This window comes from Ranitomeya imitator, chromosome 4, assembly GCF_032444005.1.
Source record: "Ranitomeya imitator isolate aRanImi1 chromosome 4, aRanImi1.pri, whole genome shotgun sequence".
NCBI classification, from domain to species: Eukaryota; Metazoa; Chordata; class Amphibia; order Anura; family Dendrobatidae; genus Ranitomeya; species Ranitomeya imitator.
In genome coordinates, this window is record NC_091285.1 from 351,123,202 (window position 1) to 351,138,175 (window position 14,974).

General features: G+C 41.9%; 1 protein-coding gene across 10 annotated transcripts in view; it reads right to left on the minus strand.

The window, feature by feature from the left end:
- Window positions 1-14,974, minus strand: part of KIF21A (kinesin family member 21A) — a 237,285-nt gene that overhangs the window by 48,094 nt on the left and 174,217 nt on the right. For 6 of the 10 annotated variants that reach the window (XM_069765000.1, XM_069765007.1, XM_069765005.1 and 3 more), the window contains 4 exons: window positions 13,780-13,945; window positions 10,029-10,049; window positions 1,999-2,059; window positions 835-889 (listed from right to left, as the gene is read on the minus strand). In XM_069765000.1, the coding sequence (XP_069621101.1) occupies window positions 835-889; window positions 1,999-2,059; window positions 10,029-10,049; window positions 13,780-13,945 (303 nt within the window). The remainder of the gene's footprint in view (window positions 1-834; window positions 890-1,998; window positions 2,060-10,028; window positions 10,050-13,779; window positions 13,946-14,974) is intronic. The other 4 variants (XM_069765004.1, XM_069765002.1, XM_069765003.1 and 1 more) reach the window with 1 other exon arrangement.

Consider the following 14,974-nt stretch of genomic DNA (forward strand, 5'->3'; position numbering starts at 1 on the left):
TAAAATTATGCAGCCTGATGAAGGTTAAAGTTTCAAGCTCCTGATTTGTGAAGACAGGAATGAACAAGTCACTCTTGATGAGGGTGTGTGTTAGACATTCCTACTTTCATTAAGATTCTGACACCTCTTAATGAATCGGGAGCATCTGACAAGTGGCCCTGGTGTCCATCTGAGACAAATATTGCTATAGTAAGATTTCTGGAGCAAGGAATACCACATCTCGTCAGTTAGACAAGATGTGGTGTCACATGCCCTAGCTCTGCCCATTTTGGTAGAGCTGGTAAAAACTTGCATGAAAATGGCAAAAGTTGCAAAAGTTTTGCGACTTTTCAAAGCAGAATTCTGGTGTAATCACTAACTGCTAGACTGGTAAATGTTTGATGGATGGGACCACCACCTATTTCCAAAATGGATGTCCTCTGTCTGTGGCTTCTACAGTCAAAGTCTATAGGACTAGTGGAGATAGCCAAGTACAGTTCTCAGCCATCTTCATTACCTTATAGTTTTCAAACAAAGCGATAGATGCGAATGAGCATTCAAACCGGACATAAGCCTTCTAACTAGTAACTTATTACAGGAATACCACTACAAATATGTGAAAACATAGCAAATGCCATCTTAGAATACATCTAAAATGTGGCACATACCTGAAGTCTATCATCCATTATAACAAACCTTATAAGCCTACTAAATAGCAATATAAAGTATAACCTCTCTATGCATTTTTTAATACTAAATAAAATTATTTTCTAATAATAACTTTTCTTTTTAAGAGAGAAATTCTGATGCTGTCAGTTGGTAAATGGAATAGCTATATACGTTTTTATTGCTTACCTTGCTTTTGGGTTTTCCCTCACCGCAAAGTTTCATTAAATCAGATGAAAGAGTACTAAACAAAATATTAAAAACAATATTAAAAACATGCAAAATAAAGACTACTACCCTAACTCTAATGCTAATGAAAAAGCCTAGGTCATCACCAAAGCTAGCTATTTGTCATATTCCCATTTAACCCAGAAAGGCTAAATGAGTGTCAATCTGGCCTTAATTTTGTATTAATATATTTTTTGTGATAGTATACTCTGCTATAGTATACCCGATTCCACACAATGCTAAACAGTGTGGTACAGGCATTCCCAGGGTTACAAACTAGATAGGGTCTGTAAATTTGTTTGTAACCCACATTTGTATGCAAGTTGGAAAAGGTCCAGCAAAAAAACAAAAAAACAGGAAAACTAATACTCACCTCATCACTGACCTTTCTGGCCGCCACACTGCTGACAGCCCAGTCGTCATCTTTCTGAGATAGAATGCTGCATCTCTAGCCTCTTCACTACATTCTAAGACTTACGGTCGCATCCAGACCTGATAGGTCACTGTGTTTCATAAGGTCGCTGAACACATCTTGACGTCACAACCTTATAACACACAGTGATCTCTGAGGCCTGAATGCAGCCGAAACTCCAGGCCTAATTGGCCTATAGTGAATAAGCCAGAGATGTGACGAACGATGGCAGAAAGATGACCGGTGGCAGGCAGTAGGCAGGCCGGTGAGGTGAGCGATTAGATGACAGGTCTGTCCCTATACACACACGCAGAGAGAAACCCCTCTCTTAAAGGGATTCGACAAGGAGAACACACTGGGGATCTGCTGGCTTTTTAAGCGTTTTTCTCTGAAACAATGCAATTTCAAACATACATGTCAAACATACTAGGCTGAAATCATGGAGCAAGAGTCTGATACATGCTGCCCATGAAGTAATCCAAATATATTCTACAAATTTTAAATTACAAAAAAGATGACTCTGTAAAATCTACAATGAACCACAGAAGATGGACTAATGGGAGTAAAATCTCTATTCAGAAATGTGGCAGATAAGCAGCTACATAAACACTACATGACTACATACAAACTGTAAAAAAAAAAACTATTAATGTGTATTATTAATAAGTTAAAAGTTGTCATTTTGATCATAAAATACTGCCGGAACAACTTACCTGCCTTCTGATCCAGGGCTTTGCAATGACCCTTCGTCATCACTGCTGTTTTCTTGGTTTTCTAAAGTAAAAAAGACACAAATGTGAACATCAGGGTCAATATAAGATAAATATACAAAAACACATTAAAGAAAGTGTCTATGTTACTGCTTCTAACTCTAGGACACAATGACACGTAGCATTGGATAGTTAATTATATATACACAATAAATCATCATAATGTAGAATCTTTTAAAGAATTTGAATTGCTTAACTTTTATTGATCCAGAGCCACAACTCATTCTATATGTATGAAGAGACAAAAGCTGATGGCAAAATTCTGCAAGCTTTAAAGGGAACCTGTCACCCCCAAAATCGATGATGAGGTAAGCCCACCATCATCAGGGGCTTATCTACAGCATTCTGGAATGCTGTAGATAAGCCCCCGATGTTACCTGAAAGAGGTGAAAAAGAGGTTAGATTACACTCACCCAGGGGCGGTCCCGCTGAGGTCTGGTCCGAGGGGCGTCTCAGGTCCGCTCCGGCGCCTCCTGTCTTCATTCCATGACGTCCTCTTCTGGTCTTCACGCCGCGGCTCCAGCGCAGGCGTACTTTGTCTGCCCTGTTGAGGGCAAAGTACTGTAGTGCGCAGGCGCCGGGCCTCTCTGACCTTTCTGGCGCCTGCACACTGCAGTACTTTGCTCTGCCCTTAACCCCTTCATGACCCAGCCTATTTTGACCTTAATGACCTGGCCGTTTTTTGCAATTCTGACCAGTGTCCCTTTATGAGGTAATAACTCAGGAACGCTTCAACGGATCCTAGCGGTTCTGAGATTGTTTTTTCGTGACATATTGGGCTTCATGTTAGTGGTAAATTTAGGTCAATAAATTCTGCGTTTATTTGTGATAAAAACGGAAATTTGGCGAAAATTTTGAAAATTTCGCAATTTTCACATTTTGAATTTTTATTCTGTTAAACCAGAGAGTTATGTGACACAAAATAGTTAATAAATAACATTTCCCACATGTCTACTTTACACCAGCACAATTTTGGAAACAAAATTTTTTTTTGCTAGGAAGTTATAAGAGTTAAAATTTGACCAGCGATTTCTCATTTTTACAACGAAATTTACAAAACCATTTTTTTTTAGGGACCACCTCACATTTGAAGTCAGTTTGAGGGGTCTATATGGCTGAAAATACCCAAAAGTGACACCATTCTAAAAAATGCACCCCTCAAGGTGCTCAAAACCACATTCAAGAAGTTTTTTAACCCTTCAGGTGCTTCACAGCAGCAGAAGCAACATGGAAGGAAAAAATGAACATTTAACTTTTTAGTCACAAAAATTATCTTTTAGCAACATTTTTTTTATTTTCCCAATGGTACAAGGAGAAACTGAACCACGAAAGTTGTTGTCCAATTTGTCCTGAGTACGCTGATACCTCATATGTGGGGGTAAACCACTGTTTGGGCGCACGGCAGGGCTTGGAAGGGAAGGAGCGCCATTTGACTTTTTGAATGAAAAATTGGCTCCACTCTTTAGCGGACACCATGTCACGTTTGGAGAGCCCCCGTGTGCCTAAAAATTGGAGCTCCCCCACACGTGACCCCATTTTGGAAACTAGACGCCCCAAGGAACTTATCTAGATGCATAGTGAGAACTTTGAACCCCCGGGGGCTTCACAAATTGATCCGTAAAAATGAAAAAGTACTTTTTTTTCACAAAAAAATTCTTTTAGCCTCAATTTTTTTCATTTTCACATGGGCAACAGGATAAAATGGATCCTAAAATTTGTTGGGCAATTTCTCATGAGTACACCGATACCTCACATGTGGGGGTAAACCACTGTTTGGGCACATGGTAAGGTTCGGAAGGGAAGGAGCGCCATTTGACTTTTTGAATGAAAAATTATCTCCATCGTTAGCGGACACCATGTCGTGTTTGGAGAGCCCCCGTGTGCCTATACATTGGAGCTCCCCCACAAATGACCCCATTTTGGAAACTAGACCCCCCAAGGAACTTATCTAGATGCATATTGAGCACTTTAAACCCTCAGGTGCTTCACAAATTGATCTGTAAAAATGAAAAAGTACTTTTTTTTTCACAAAAAAATTATTTTCGCCTCAGTTTTTCATTTTCACATGGGCAATAGGATAAAATGAATCCTAAAATTTGTTGGGCAATTTCTCCCGAGTACGCCGATACCTCATATGTGGGGGTAAACCACTGTTTGGGCACACGGCAGGGCTCGGAAGGGAAGGCGCGCCATTTGACTTTTTGAATGGAAAATTAGCTCCAATTGTTAGCGGACACCATGTCGCGTTTGGAGAGCCCCTGTGTGCCTATGCATTGGAGCTCCCCCACAAGTGACCCCATTTTGGAAACTAGACCCCCCAAGGAACTTATCTAGATGCATATTGAGCACTTTAAACCCCCAGGTGCTTCACAGAAGTTTATAATGCAGAGCCATGAAAATAAAAAATAATTTTTCTTTCCTCAAAAATGATTTTTAGCCTGGAATTTCCTATTTTGCCAAGGGTAATAGGAGAAATTGGACCGCAAATGTTGTTGTCCAGTTTGTCCTGAGTACGCTGATACCCCATATGTGGGGGTAAACCACTGTTTGGGCGCACGGCAGGGCTCGGAAGGGAAGGCACGCCAATTGGCTTTTTAAATGGAAAATTAGCTCCAATCATTAGCGGACACCATGTCACGTTTGGAGAGCCCCTGTGTGCCTAAACATTGGAGATCCCCCACATATGACCCCATTTTGGAAACTAGACCCCCAAAGGAACTAATCTAGATGTGTGGTGAGGACTTTGAACTTCCAAGTGCTTCACAGAAGTTTATAACGCAGAGCCATGAAAATAAAATAAAAATTTTATTTTCTCTAAAATGATTTTTTAGCCTGCAATTTATTATTTTCCCAAGGGTAACAGGAGAAATTTGACCCCAAAAGTTGTTGTACAGTTTCTCCTGAGTACGCTGATACCCCATATGTGGGGGTAAACCACAGTTTGGGCACATGTCGGGGCTCAGAAGGGAAGTAGTGACTTTTGAAATGCAGACTTTGATGGAATGGTCTGCGGGCGTCACGTTGCGTTTGCAGAGCCCCTGGTGTGCCTAAACAGTAGAAACCCCCCACAAGTGACCCCATTTTGGAAACTAGACCCCGAAAGGAACTTATCTAGATGTGAGGTGAGCACTTTGAACCCCCAAGTGCTTCACAGAAGTTTATAACACAGAGCAGTGAAAATAATAAATACGTTTTCTTTCCTCAAAAATAATTTTTTAGCCCAGAATTTTTTATTTTCCCAAGGGTTACAGGAGAAATTGGACCCCAAAAGTTGTTGTCCAGTTTCTCCTGAGTACGCTGATACCCCATATGTGGGGGTAAACCACTGTTTGGGCACACGTCGGGGCTCAGAAGGGAAGTAGTGACTTTTGAAATGCAGACTTTGATGGAATGGTCTGCGGGCGTCACGTTGCGTTTGCAGAGCCCCTGGTGTGCCTAAACAGTAGAAACCCCCCACAAGTGACCCCATTTTGGAAACTAGACCCCCCAAGGAACTTATCTAGATATGTGGTGAGCACTTTGAACCCCCAAGTGCTTCACAGACGTTTACAACGCAGAGCCGTGAAAATAAAAAATCATTTTTCTTTCCTCAAAAATGATATTTTAGCAAGCAATTTTTTATTTTCTCAAGGGTAACAGGAGAAATTGGACCCCAGTAATTGTTGCCCAGTTTGTCCTGAGTACGCTGATACCCCATGTGTGGGGGTAAACCACTGTTTGGGCACATGTCGGGGCTCGGAAGTCAAGTAGTGACGTTTTGAAATGCAGACTTTGATGGAATGGTCTGCGGGCGTCACGTTGCGTTTGCAGAGCCCCTGGTGTGCCTAAACAGTAGAAACCCCCCACAAGTGACCCCATTTTGGAAACTAGACCCCCCAAGGAACTTATCTAGATATGTGGTGAGCACTTTGAACCCCCAAGTGCTTCACAGACGTTTACAACGCAGAGCCGTGAAAATAAAAAATCATTTTTCTTTCCTCAAAAATGATGTTTTAGCAAGCAATTTTTTATTTTCTCAAGGGTAACAGGAGAAATTGGACCCCAGTAATTGTTGCCCAGTTTGTCCTGAGTACACTGATACCCCATATGTGGGGGTAAACCACTGTTTGGGCACACGTCGGGGCTCGGAAGGGAAGGAGCACCATTTGACTTTTTGAATAAAAGATTGGCTGGAATCAATGGTGGCGCCATGTTGCGTTTGGAGACCCCCTGATGTGCCTAAACAGTGGAAACCCCTCAATTCTAACGCCAACACACCCTTAACCCTTATCCCAACTGTAGCCGTAACCCTAACCACAACCCTAACCCCAACACACCCCTAACCCTAACCACAACCCTAATTCCAACCCAACCCTAACCCTAAGGCTATGTACCCACGTTGCGGATTCGTGTGAGATTTTTCCGCACCATTTTTGAAAAATCCGCGGGTAAAAGGCACTGCGTTTTACCTGCGGATTTACTGCGGATTTCACCTGCGGATTCCTATTGAGGAATAGGTTTAAAACGCTGCGGAATCCGCACAAAGAATTGACATGCTGCGGAAAATACAACGCAGCGTTTTCGTGCGGTATTTTCCGCACCATGGGCACAGCGGATTTGGTTTTCCATAGGTTTACATGGTACTGTAAACCTGATGGAACACTGCTGCGGATCCGCAGCGGCCAATCCGCTGCGGATCCGCAGCCAAATCCGCACCGTGTGCACATAGCCTAATTCTAAAGGTATGTGCACACGCTGCGGAAAACGCTGCGGATCCGCAGCAGTTTCCCATGAGTTTACATTTCAATGTAAACCTATGGGAAACAAAAATCGCTGTACACATGCTGCGGAAAAACTGCACGGAAACGCAGCGGTTTACATTCCGCAGCATGTCACTTCTTTCTGCGGATTCCACAGCGGTTTTACAACTGCTCCAATAGAAAATCGCAGTTGTAAAACCGCAGTGAAATGCGCAGAAAAACCGCGGTAAATCTGCCATAAATCCGCAGCGGTTTAGCACTGCGGATTTATCAAATCCGCTGCGGAAAAATCCGCAGAGGACCAGAATACGTGTGCACATATCGAAACCCTAACCCTACCCCTACCCCTAACCCTACCCCTACCCCTACCCCTAACCCTACCCCTAACCCTACCCCTACCCCTAACCCTAACCCTAGTTCTAACTCCAACCTTAGTGGAAAAAAAAAAAAATTCTTTATTTTATTATTGTCCCTATCTATGGGGGACAAATGGGGGGGGTCATTTACTGTTTTTTTATTTTGACCACTGTGATAGATTATATCACAGTGATCAAAATTCACATTGGAACGAATCTGCCGGCCGGCAGATTCGGCGGGCGCACTGCGCATGCGCCCGCCATTTTGGAACATTGCGGCGCTCGGGGAAGAAGACGGACGGACCCCGCCAGGATCGGTAAGTATAAGGGGGGGAGATCAGGGCACAGGGGGGGGGAGATCAGGGCACGGGGGGGCGTCGGAGCACGGGGGGGGAGGGATCGGAGCATGGGGGAGAGTGATCGGTGTGCGGGCGGGTGGATCGGTGTGCAGGGGGGGTGGATCGGTGTGCAGGGGGGGTGGATCGGAGCACGGGGGGGGATCGGAGTGCGGGGGGGTTTGATTGGAGCACGGGGGGTGTGATTGGAGCACGGGGGGAGCGGACAGGAGGACGGGGGAGCGGAGCACAGGACGGAGGGGAGCGGGCCACAGATCGGGGGGCTGGGGGGGCGATCGGAGGGGTGGGGTGGGGGCACATTAGTATTTCCAGCCATGGCCGATGACATTGCAGCATCGGCCATGGCTGGATTGTAATATTTCACCATTTTTTTAGGTGAAATATTACAAATCGCTCTGATTGGCAGTTTCACTTTCAACAGCCAATCAGAGCGATCGTAGCCACGAGGGGGTGAAGCCACCCCCCCTGGGCTAAACTACCACTCCCCCTGTCCCTGCAGATCGGGTGAAATGGGAGTTAACCCTTTCACCCGATCTGCAGGGACGCGATCTTTCTGTGACACAGCATATGCGTCACAGGTCGGATTGGCACCGACTTTCATGACGCATACGCTGTGTCACAGGTCGGGAAGGGGTTAAAAGGGCAGACAAAGTACACCTGCGCCAGAGTGGCGGTGTGAAGACCAGAAGAGGACGTCATGGAATGAAGATGGGAGGCCCTGGACCGTACCTGCGACGTCCATCGGAGCGGGACCGCCCAGGTGAGTATAATCTAATGTCTTTTTCTCCTCTTTCAGGTTACATCGGAGCTTATCTACAGCATTACAGAATGCTGTAGATAAGCCCCTGATGACGGTGAGCTTACCTCACCATCTATTTTGGGGGTGACAGGTTCCCTTTAAACCTGAAATCTTCTAACATTAATGACTTGCATTCTGGGAAGCATTATCTACATAACAGGTATTGCACAGACATCTCATGTATAACAAACTAATTTATCCAATGTCTCCAATACCAAGCTTGATGACCATTTCTAATAATAATCTCAAAATGTGACTATTCTGAGCCTTGATGGAGTTGTCACCTTTTAGAAAATCCCAATCCCTGGGCAAAATTTGCTATTAAAGAAAGAAATATGCGCTAAGTCTCCATCGCTACTTCTAGAATCTGATATTGGCTGCAGCATTGAGCAGGGTCTTCCATCTACAGCAGAATAATAGTGTTCCAGCCAATATCAAATAATGGGAACAGTGGTCGAGACTGAGCGCTGGACATGGGGAAGGTGTGTAAGGTACGTTTTTGCTTTTTTTTTTTTAAAGCACCACTCCAGGGTTTTTTCTTTATTATACCGCTGGAGTGGTGCTCTAAATGCACTGCCCCACTCTCACATTCTCCTACTGCTGCCTTCATCGTTTTCCAGCGCCGCTCCCATCAGTCTCTGGTAAAAAGTGACCTGTTGGCAGCTTCAATGTTTCATGGAGCGGCGCTAAGGTCACTTTTCAATACAAGTCTATGAGGGCCTCGTTCTTCCTTTCATAGACTTGCATTGAGAGCTTGTGACGTAGCTTCGGACAGTCAGAAACTGTGCTCACAAGACTGTGCCGTGGGACCGAAGTGGTGTCGAAAAAAGGAGAGTCTTATATTCAAAGCGTCATTCCAGCACTGAGAAGAAAAAAAAAAACTCTGGAGTGATGCTTTAATAAACTGTGCACGGGGACAAGGACTTTCTGAAAGGGGACAACCCTTTTAAGAGCTGTAACTCAAGATAAATACATGACAAGTAATATAATGTATTCTCTCACAGGTACTCAACCTTTCATATGGAATATAACTATGTATTAATAGCAATGTGGTTTTCAAAGATGAACATATACTTAAAACTAATTACGGTAACTTTTTCCATTTTCTTGAGCTCTCTGAGTGTAGTATATTTCTGAAAGTCCATAGGTAACAACTTGAAAATGCATTATTTATTTCGAATACCTAAATTATTGATTTCTAATAATTTCTTATAAATTTAAATACAAAAAAGCTAACCACATATGAAATTTAAAAAAAAATCTAAATCCTTTATTCTGATAGTAGACTTACCTTAAATAAACCATAAGTTATGTTCTTCTTAATCACTAAACCAAATACACTTGATTTGCACTAAACCACAGTAAATACGGATATGAATAATGGGTCTAAAAGTTGTTAGAATACATTTATCGCTATGTGAAAGTAGACTAAAAAATAAAGAGGAAATGACCTCAGTGCTTGTTATTTATGGTGTACCAGAAAGGTTAACTGTGATCTACGTCTTTTGCAAGAAGCAATATTATCAGCATTCAGCTGTTAATATCTGGATTAATGGATGGAAGGGACATGAGACTGGCAATGTACGGGTGAAAGGATGCTGTCATAGTAGGCCATGCAACGTGGGCACATTGTCAGAAGGTCTGCGTGGTCTTCTTGTTAATGCATGGATAATTAGTAAGTCATGCATCTGCACAACACAGAGTAAGCTAAAGACATACTTACCCAGCGGAATGCTATCTAAGTCTGTACGAATTCAAGCAACAAGGAAACAAAAACCAACACCACAATCAAAACAGATTCATCTGCCATGAGAACTCAACGCCATTCTTAGCAAAAAAAATATATATATTTAAAGATCACGTGAAAGGAGAGAAGAAACCTGAAAGGGTGCGGTGAAAACATTCATTATGGACACTCCTCTATGTATTTTTACTTAGACACTCGTGGCAAGAAAGCTTAAAGCCAATTCTGTGGAGGTAAATAACTAATGGAAAGAAAACGACACGGTAAGCTGATTTATCTGCTTTACAGAAAAAAATCTATTGCATCTAATAAAGGCAGCAATAATCTTACAGAAATGGTCAGCGGTCATGCTCGCAAACAGATTAAATACAAAACTCCCAGATACATATTGTGAGCGCACGAGGTCTGGCAGTAAATACGCCAAAAGACCCCGACCTCACCAAATCAGCTCAAAACAAACCATGTAAACATGTAAATGCCCTGTGATTGGCTGCTGTGTACCATGTGACCGGGGTCAAGGGCTATTTTAAGGTCCTGTTAGGCAGTACATGGTTATCCCCCTGAGGAAGTGGCACTGGTGGCCACGAAACGTGCGTTGGGGACCATCGCCCGACCGCCTCCCCCTACTATAGAATCCCACTGCTTTGGGGTGACCTTGGTTGGATAGTGTAGGTGCTTTTTCTTATGCATACCATTACAAGGGTATTTACATCTGGGGGAGAGGGGGGATGGGCGCTTTTCCAGCATTCCTGGGACATTCATCCTGTGCTCTAGTCATTAGATAATGTAATATTTTGATATATGTTTTTGTATTATTTATGGCAATTAAAGTTTGTTTTATAAATCATTGCTCTGAATTGCTCTCCTTTTGGCATCGCAAACAGATTAGCATAACCAATGTGAAAAACAATATAGGGTCAAGGTTTTCAGAGAGCTTTTATTTTCATAGCATATCATGCAGAATTTACATCTGCATATAAAATATGAAATAGAACTTACCATCTATTCTGCGCCCATTTTGTGGTGGATTTCAATAACAATTTGATCTCAGCAAAAATCACTAAAACACATTCGGCATGGCGTGGATTAGAAAGTCCACATTATGCCTAGAATACAATCCAGAGCCTTAACGGTGTTTGTAAATTAGTAAAATAGGCAAGTTACAGCCCCATGTGTCTGCATTGTGCGCGGATCCTCCACAACAAACATTCTGTCTGAGGATAGTTTTACAGGCAGCCATTTTCTGAACCATATAAAAATCACCCAATTTAACTTCATAAACAGTGTTCAGAAAGCCAACTATAGGGATCAGCAGTCATTTTTCTCTAGTATTGGTTAAACCCCTTCACCATCTTGCGATTTTCTGCTTTTCCTTTTTCGTTTTTTGCTCCCCTTCTTTCCAGAGCCATAATTGTTTTTTGTTTTGTTTGTATATAGCAGTCTGAGGGTTTGTTTCTGCGGGACGAGTTGTACTTTTGAATGACACCATTGATTTTACCAAACAGTGTACTGGAAAATGGAGGAGAAAAAAAACTCCAAATGCGGTGAAATTGCAAAAAAAAAAAAAAAAAAAAAAAAAAAACAGAAAACGCAATTTCACGATTTTTTTTTTTTTCACCATGTTTACTAAATTCTAAATCTGACCTGCCATTATGATTCACCATGCCATTACAAGTACAAAGATGGCACACATGTATGTATAGGTTCTTTTTTTATTTAAGTGGTGAAAAAAATCCAAAGTTTGTAAGAAAAAAAAATGCCGCCATTTTCCGAAACCCGTAACAGCTCTATTTTTCGCAATCTGAGGCTGGGCAAGGGCAGATTTTTTGAGTACCGAGCTGATGTTTTTATTGATACCATTTTGGGGTAGATAAGATGCTTTGATCACCTATTATTGCATTTTATTGCAATGTTGCAGCAACCAAAAAAACGTAATTCTGGCATTTTGATTGGTTAACAGTGTAATGAGAAAAACACTCAGATTAATTTAGTTTAAATTTTGATAGATCGGACATTTCTGAACGCAATGATACCAAATGTGTATTTTTCATTTTATTTTTTATCCTGAATGGGGCGAAAGGGGGGTGACTTGAACTTACGTTTTTGTCATTTTTTAAAACAATTGTTTTTTACTTGCTTCAATAGTCCCCTAAGGAGCTGCAATCATTCAATCGCTTGTGCTACACATAACAGGGCTTCAGCCCTGGTATATGTAGCATAAATCATGATCTATGAATGCTGGTCTGGAATCGACATTCATAGGAGATTTACAATGATAGGCACGGAGGTTTTCTCCAGACCCCCAGCAGTCATAACAACCCATCAGTGCCCTGCGATTACATGATAGGTGTGCAGATGTGGGTGTCTTAAGATGCACTTCAGGCTCGAGCGAGTTAAATGCCGCTTTCAGATATTGACAGTGGCATTTAATATGTTAACAGCTGCAGGAGGATCACGAATCCCCCTGCGGCTGTTAGAGGCACATGACATCTGATCAAATCAGCTGCCATGTGCAGAGAAAGATACGGGCTCAGAGCCAGAGCTCGCATCAAATGCAAGGTCATAAAGGCTTTATGGGCATGTGCACTAGTCTTTCAGATGGATTAAGCCTGGAACCAACCTGTAAAAATGCCACAAAAAATGAACACCGTGCACATGAATGTAAAAACAACATTGCTGTGTACATGTTTCGTCTTATGTCACTTCTTTTAACCACTTCAAGGTTCGGAAACTTAAAGTGATCAAAAGTAGCAGCATGCTCATTGTTCAGGCGGCTTCTGCAGCTATAGCGGAAATTACAGAGAAAGGACTTTGGCTGGGAAGCTGCCACAAAAAATGACAGCAAAGTCTCCAGCAAAGCAGACTCAGCAAAAAAAAAACACTAACCGTTTCCCAAAACGTCCCCGACCAGAAGAACTTGGCAGCTTTGCCAGTGGAAAAAAGACATTGTGTGCACATACCCTTAGACGAGTTAAGTATCTGAACATGTATAAAAGCAGAGCTTAATTATCTCTCTGTTGGGAGCAAAATTCACTCCCGAGAAAAGCTAATGATAAAAAGTGATCTATAGGCTCTATTCCAAACCTCGCTAAAAAGGCAGCAAAAGTATTTTCTACAAGTACTGCAAAATCACAGGTTAGAGCAGCAGCATTCATAGGCCTCAAAGTGATAGAATTTAACAAAGAAATTAAAAAAAAGCTTATCCATTTCATGTGATCTTTAAAATAAAAGAAGAATTAATGCTGTATAAGGTTTCCTTCAGAATTACAGATTTATTTATTTTTTTTAACTACAAACTGAATTGGATGTTATAACTGTATGTTACGTTTTGATGAAAATGAAGAAGGATGCCTAAAACCAAAACGCAGTGTATGTCGACAGGCTTATATTTAATTGTAGACTTTAAACATCAGCCCCCACCCGTCCACACAATAAAAAAAAAAATGAAAATACATAAAAATGCTTTGCATGAATTGATTGTAAACTTTTTTCACCAGTCTTAAAACCCAAAGAAAACTACGTTAAAAAAAATAAAATTCTGTCTATGAAATACATGTATCTAAGTTAATAGAGAACCTGGCTTGAAAAAAAATCCTGCATGTGTTCACGTCAGTGCAGGCACTTACAGCATTTATTCAAAGAAATCTCATCAAAAGATTTTTTGCATTTATAAAACATGCCAAAAAAAGCTACCATGCAAAAGTAGTGATTGCTTCAACTTTGTACCAACCTTGTAAAGCATGACCCAACAGAGCATCGAGTTCAGGGTTCAGCTCTGCCTTTTCCTTTAACATGTGGAATAAAAGCTGATTTTGTGTGGCACTTGTAATTTCAATTTGTTTCAGACGCCCTTCTAGAACTTTAATTTGTGCCTCTCTTTGGGCAGCTTGGAGACCCTACAAGCAAAAATGAAAAATTAAAGTACTAAACATGTTGGTGAAACCCACCAAGAAACATTTTTGAGATATTATAATCAAGCACTCTGTATGTGTTAAACAATCTCTTTAATGTTGTTACTACTACATGCAAAGTATGTTTACATATGCTCCTGGTAATAATATACGGACATCAAAAATTTGTTATCAGAGGCCAGTTGTTGCACTGGCTGCCCATCCGATATAGAGTTCAATATAAACTCATCACTCTCCCCCACAAAACACTAAACATTTCAGCACCGCCCTACATTTCCTTCCTCGTCTCAGTCTACCACCCTACCCTTTCCCTCCATTCTGCCAATGACCCAAGATAAACATCCTCAATATTCCAAACCTCCCACTCCTGTCTCCAAGACTTCTTGCTAGCTGTGCCAATTCTTTGGAATGCACTACCCAGGATGCTTTGATTTAATCCCCCAATATTCAAAGTTTTCAGCGTGGCCTCATACTTATCCAACTATTCCTGTTTTGCCCATACAAATTTTCTTCAAAACCAGGACCCGTGTATCATCTGTTCACACACCTTACATGCACTCTTAATAGCCGTCTGTATCCATACACTTACTGGTTGGTGACCAGTTCTTGCAACATTAAAGTGAATATATATCTGAGTTTATGTATGTTTCAAGCCATGCCCACTCCACATAGCCCCATCAGGAAGTACAACTCCTGCTTCCAAATGACATCACTTAGTGCACAAAGAGAAGTTTTATCAACTGGATTTATGCCCATGTTCAAAGTGCAAGGTCAGATTTACAACTCAATTGGCTCACTGCTTCCATTACAAGGAAAAGAACCTCAATTTCAACAACTCTACTTCATGGGAAATGTAGAAGCAGAGGCTCAGCAGAGATTCTCTTTAATTCCAAATACTCGTCTTGATATTGTCACTAACTTGCAGCAGTTCCTTCACTTAAACCAGGGGTGGGAACCTCCGGCCAGCGGGCCACATTTTTATGCGGCCCACGGGAAGGTCCCTGGAGTCCGCAA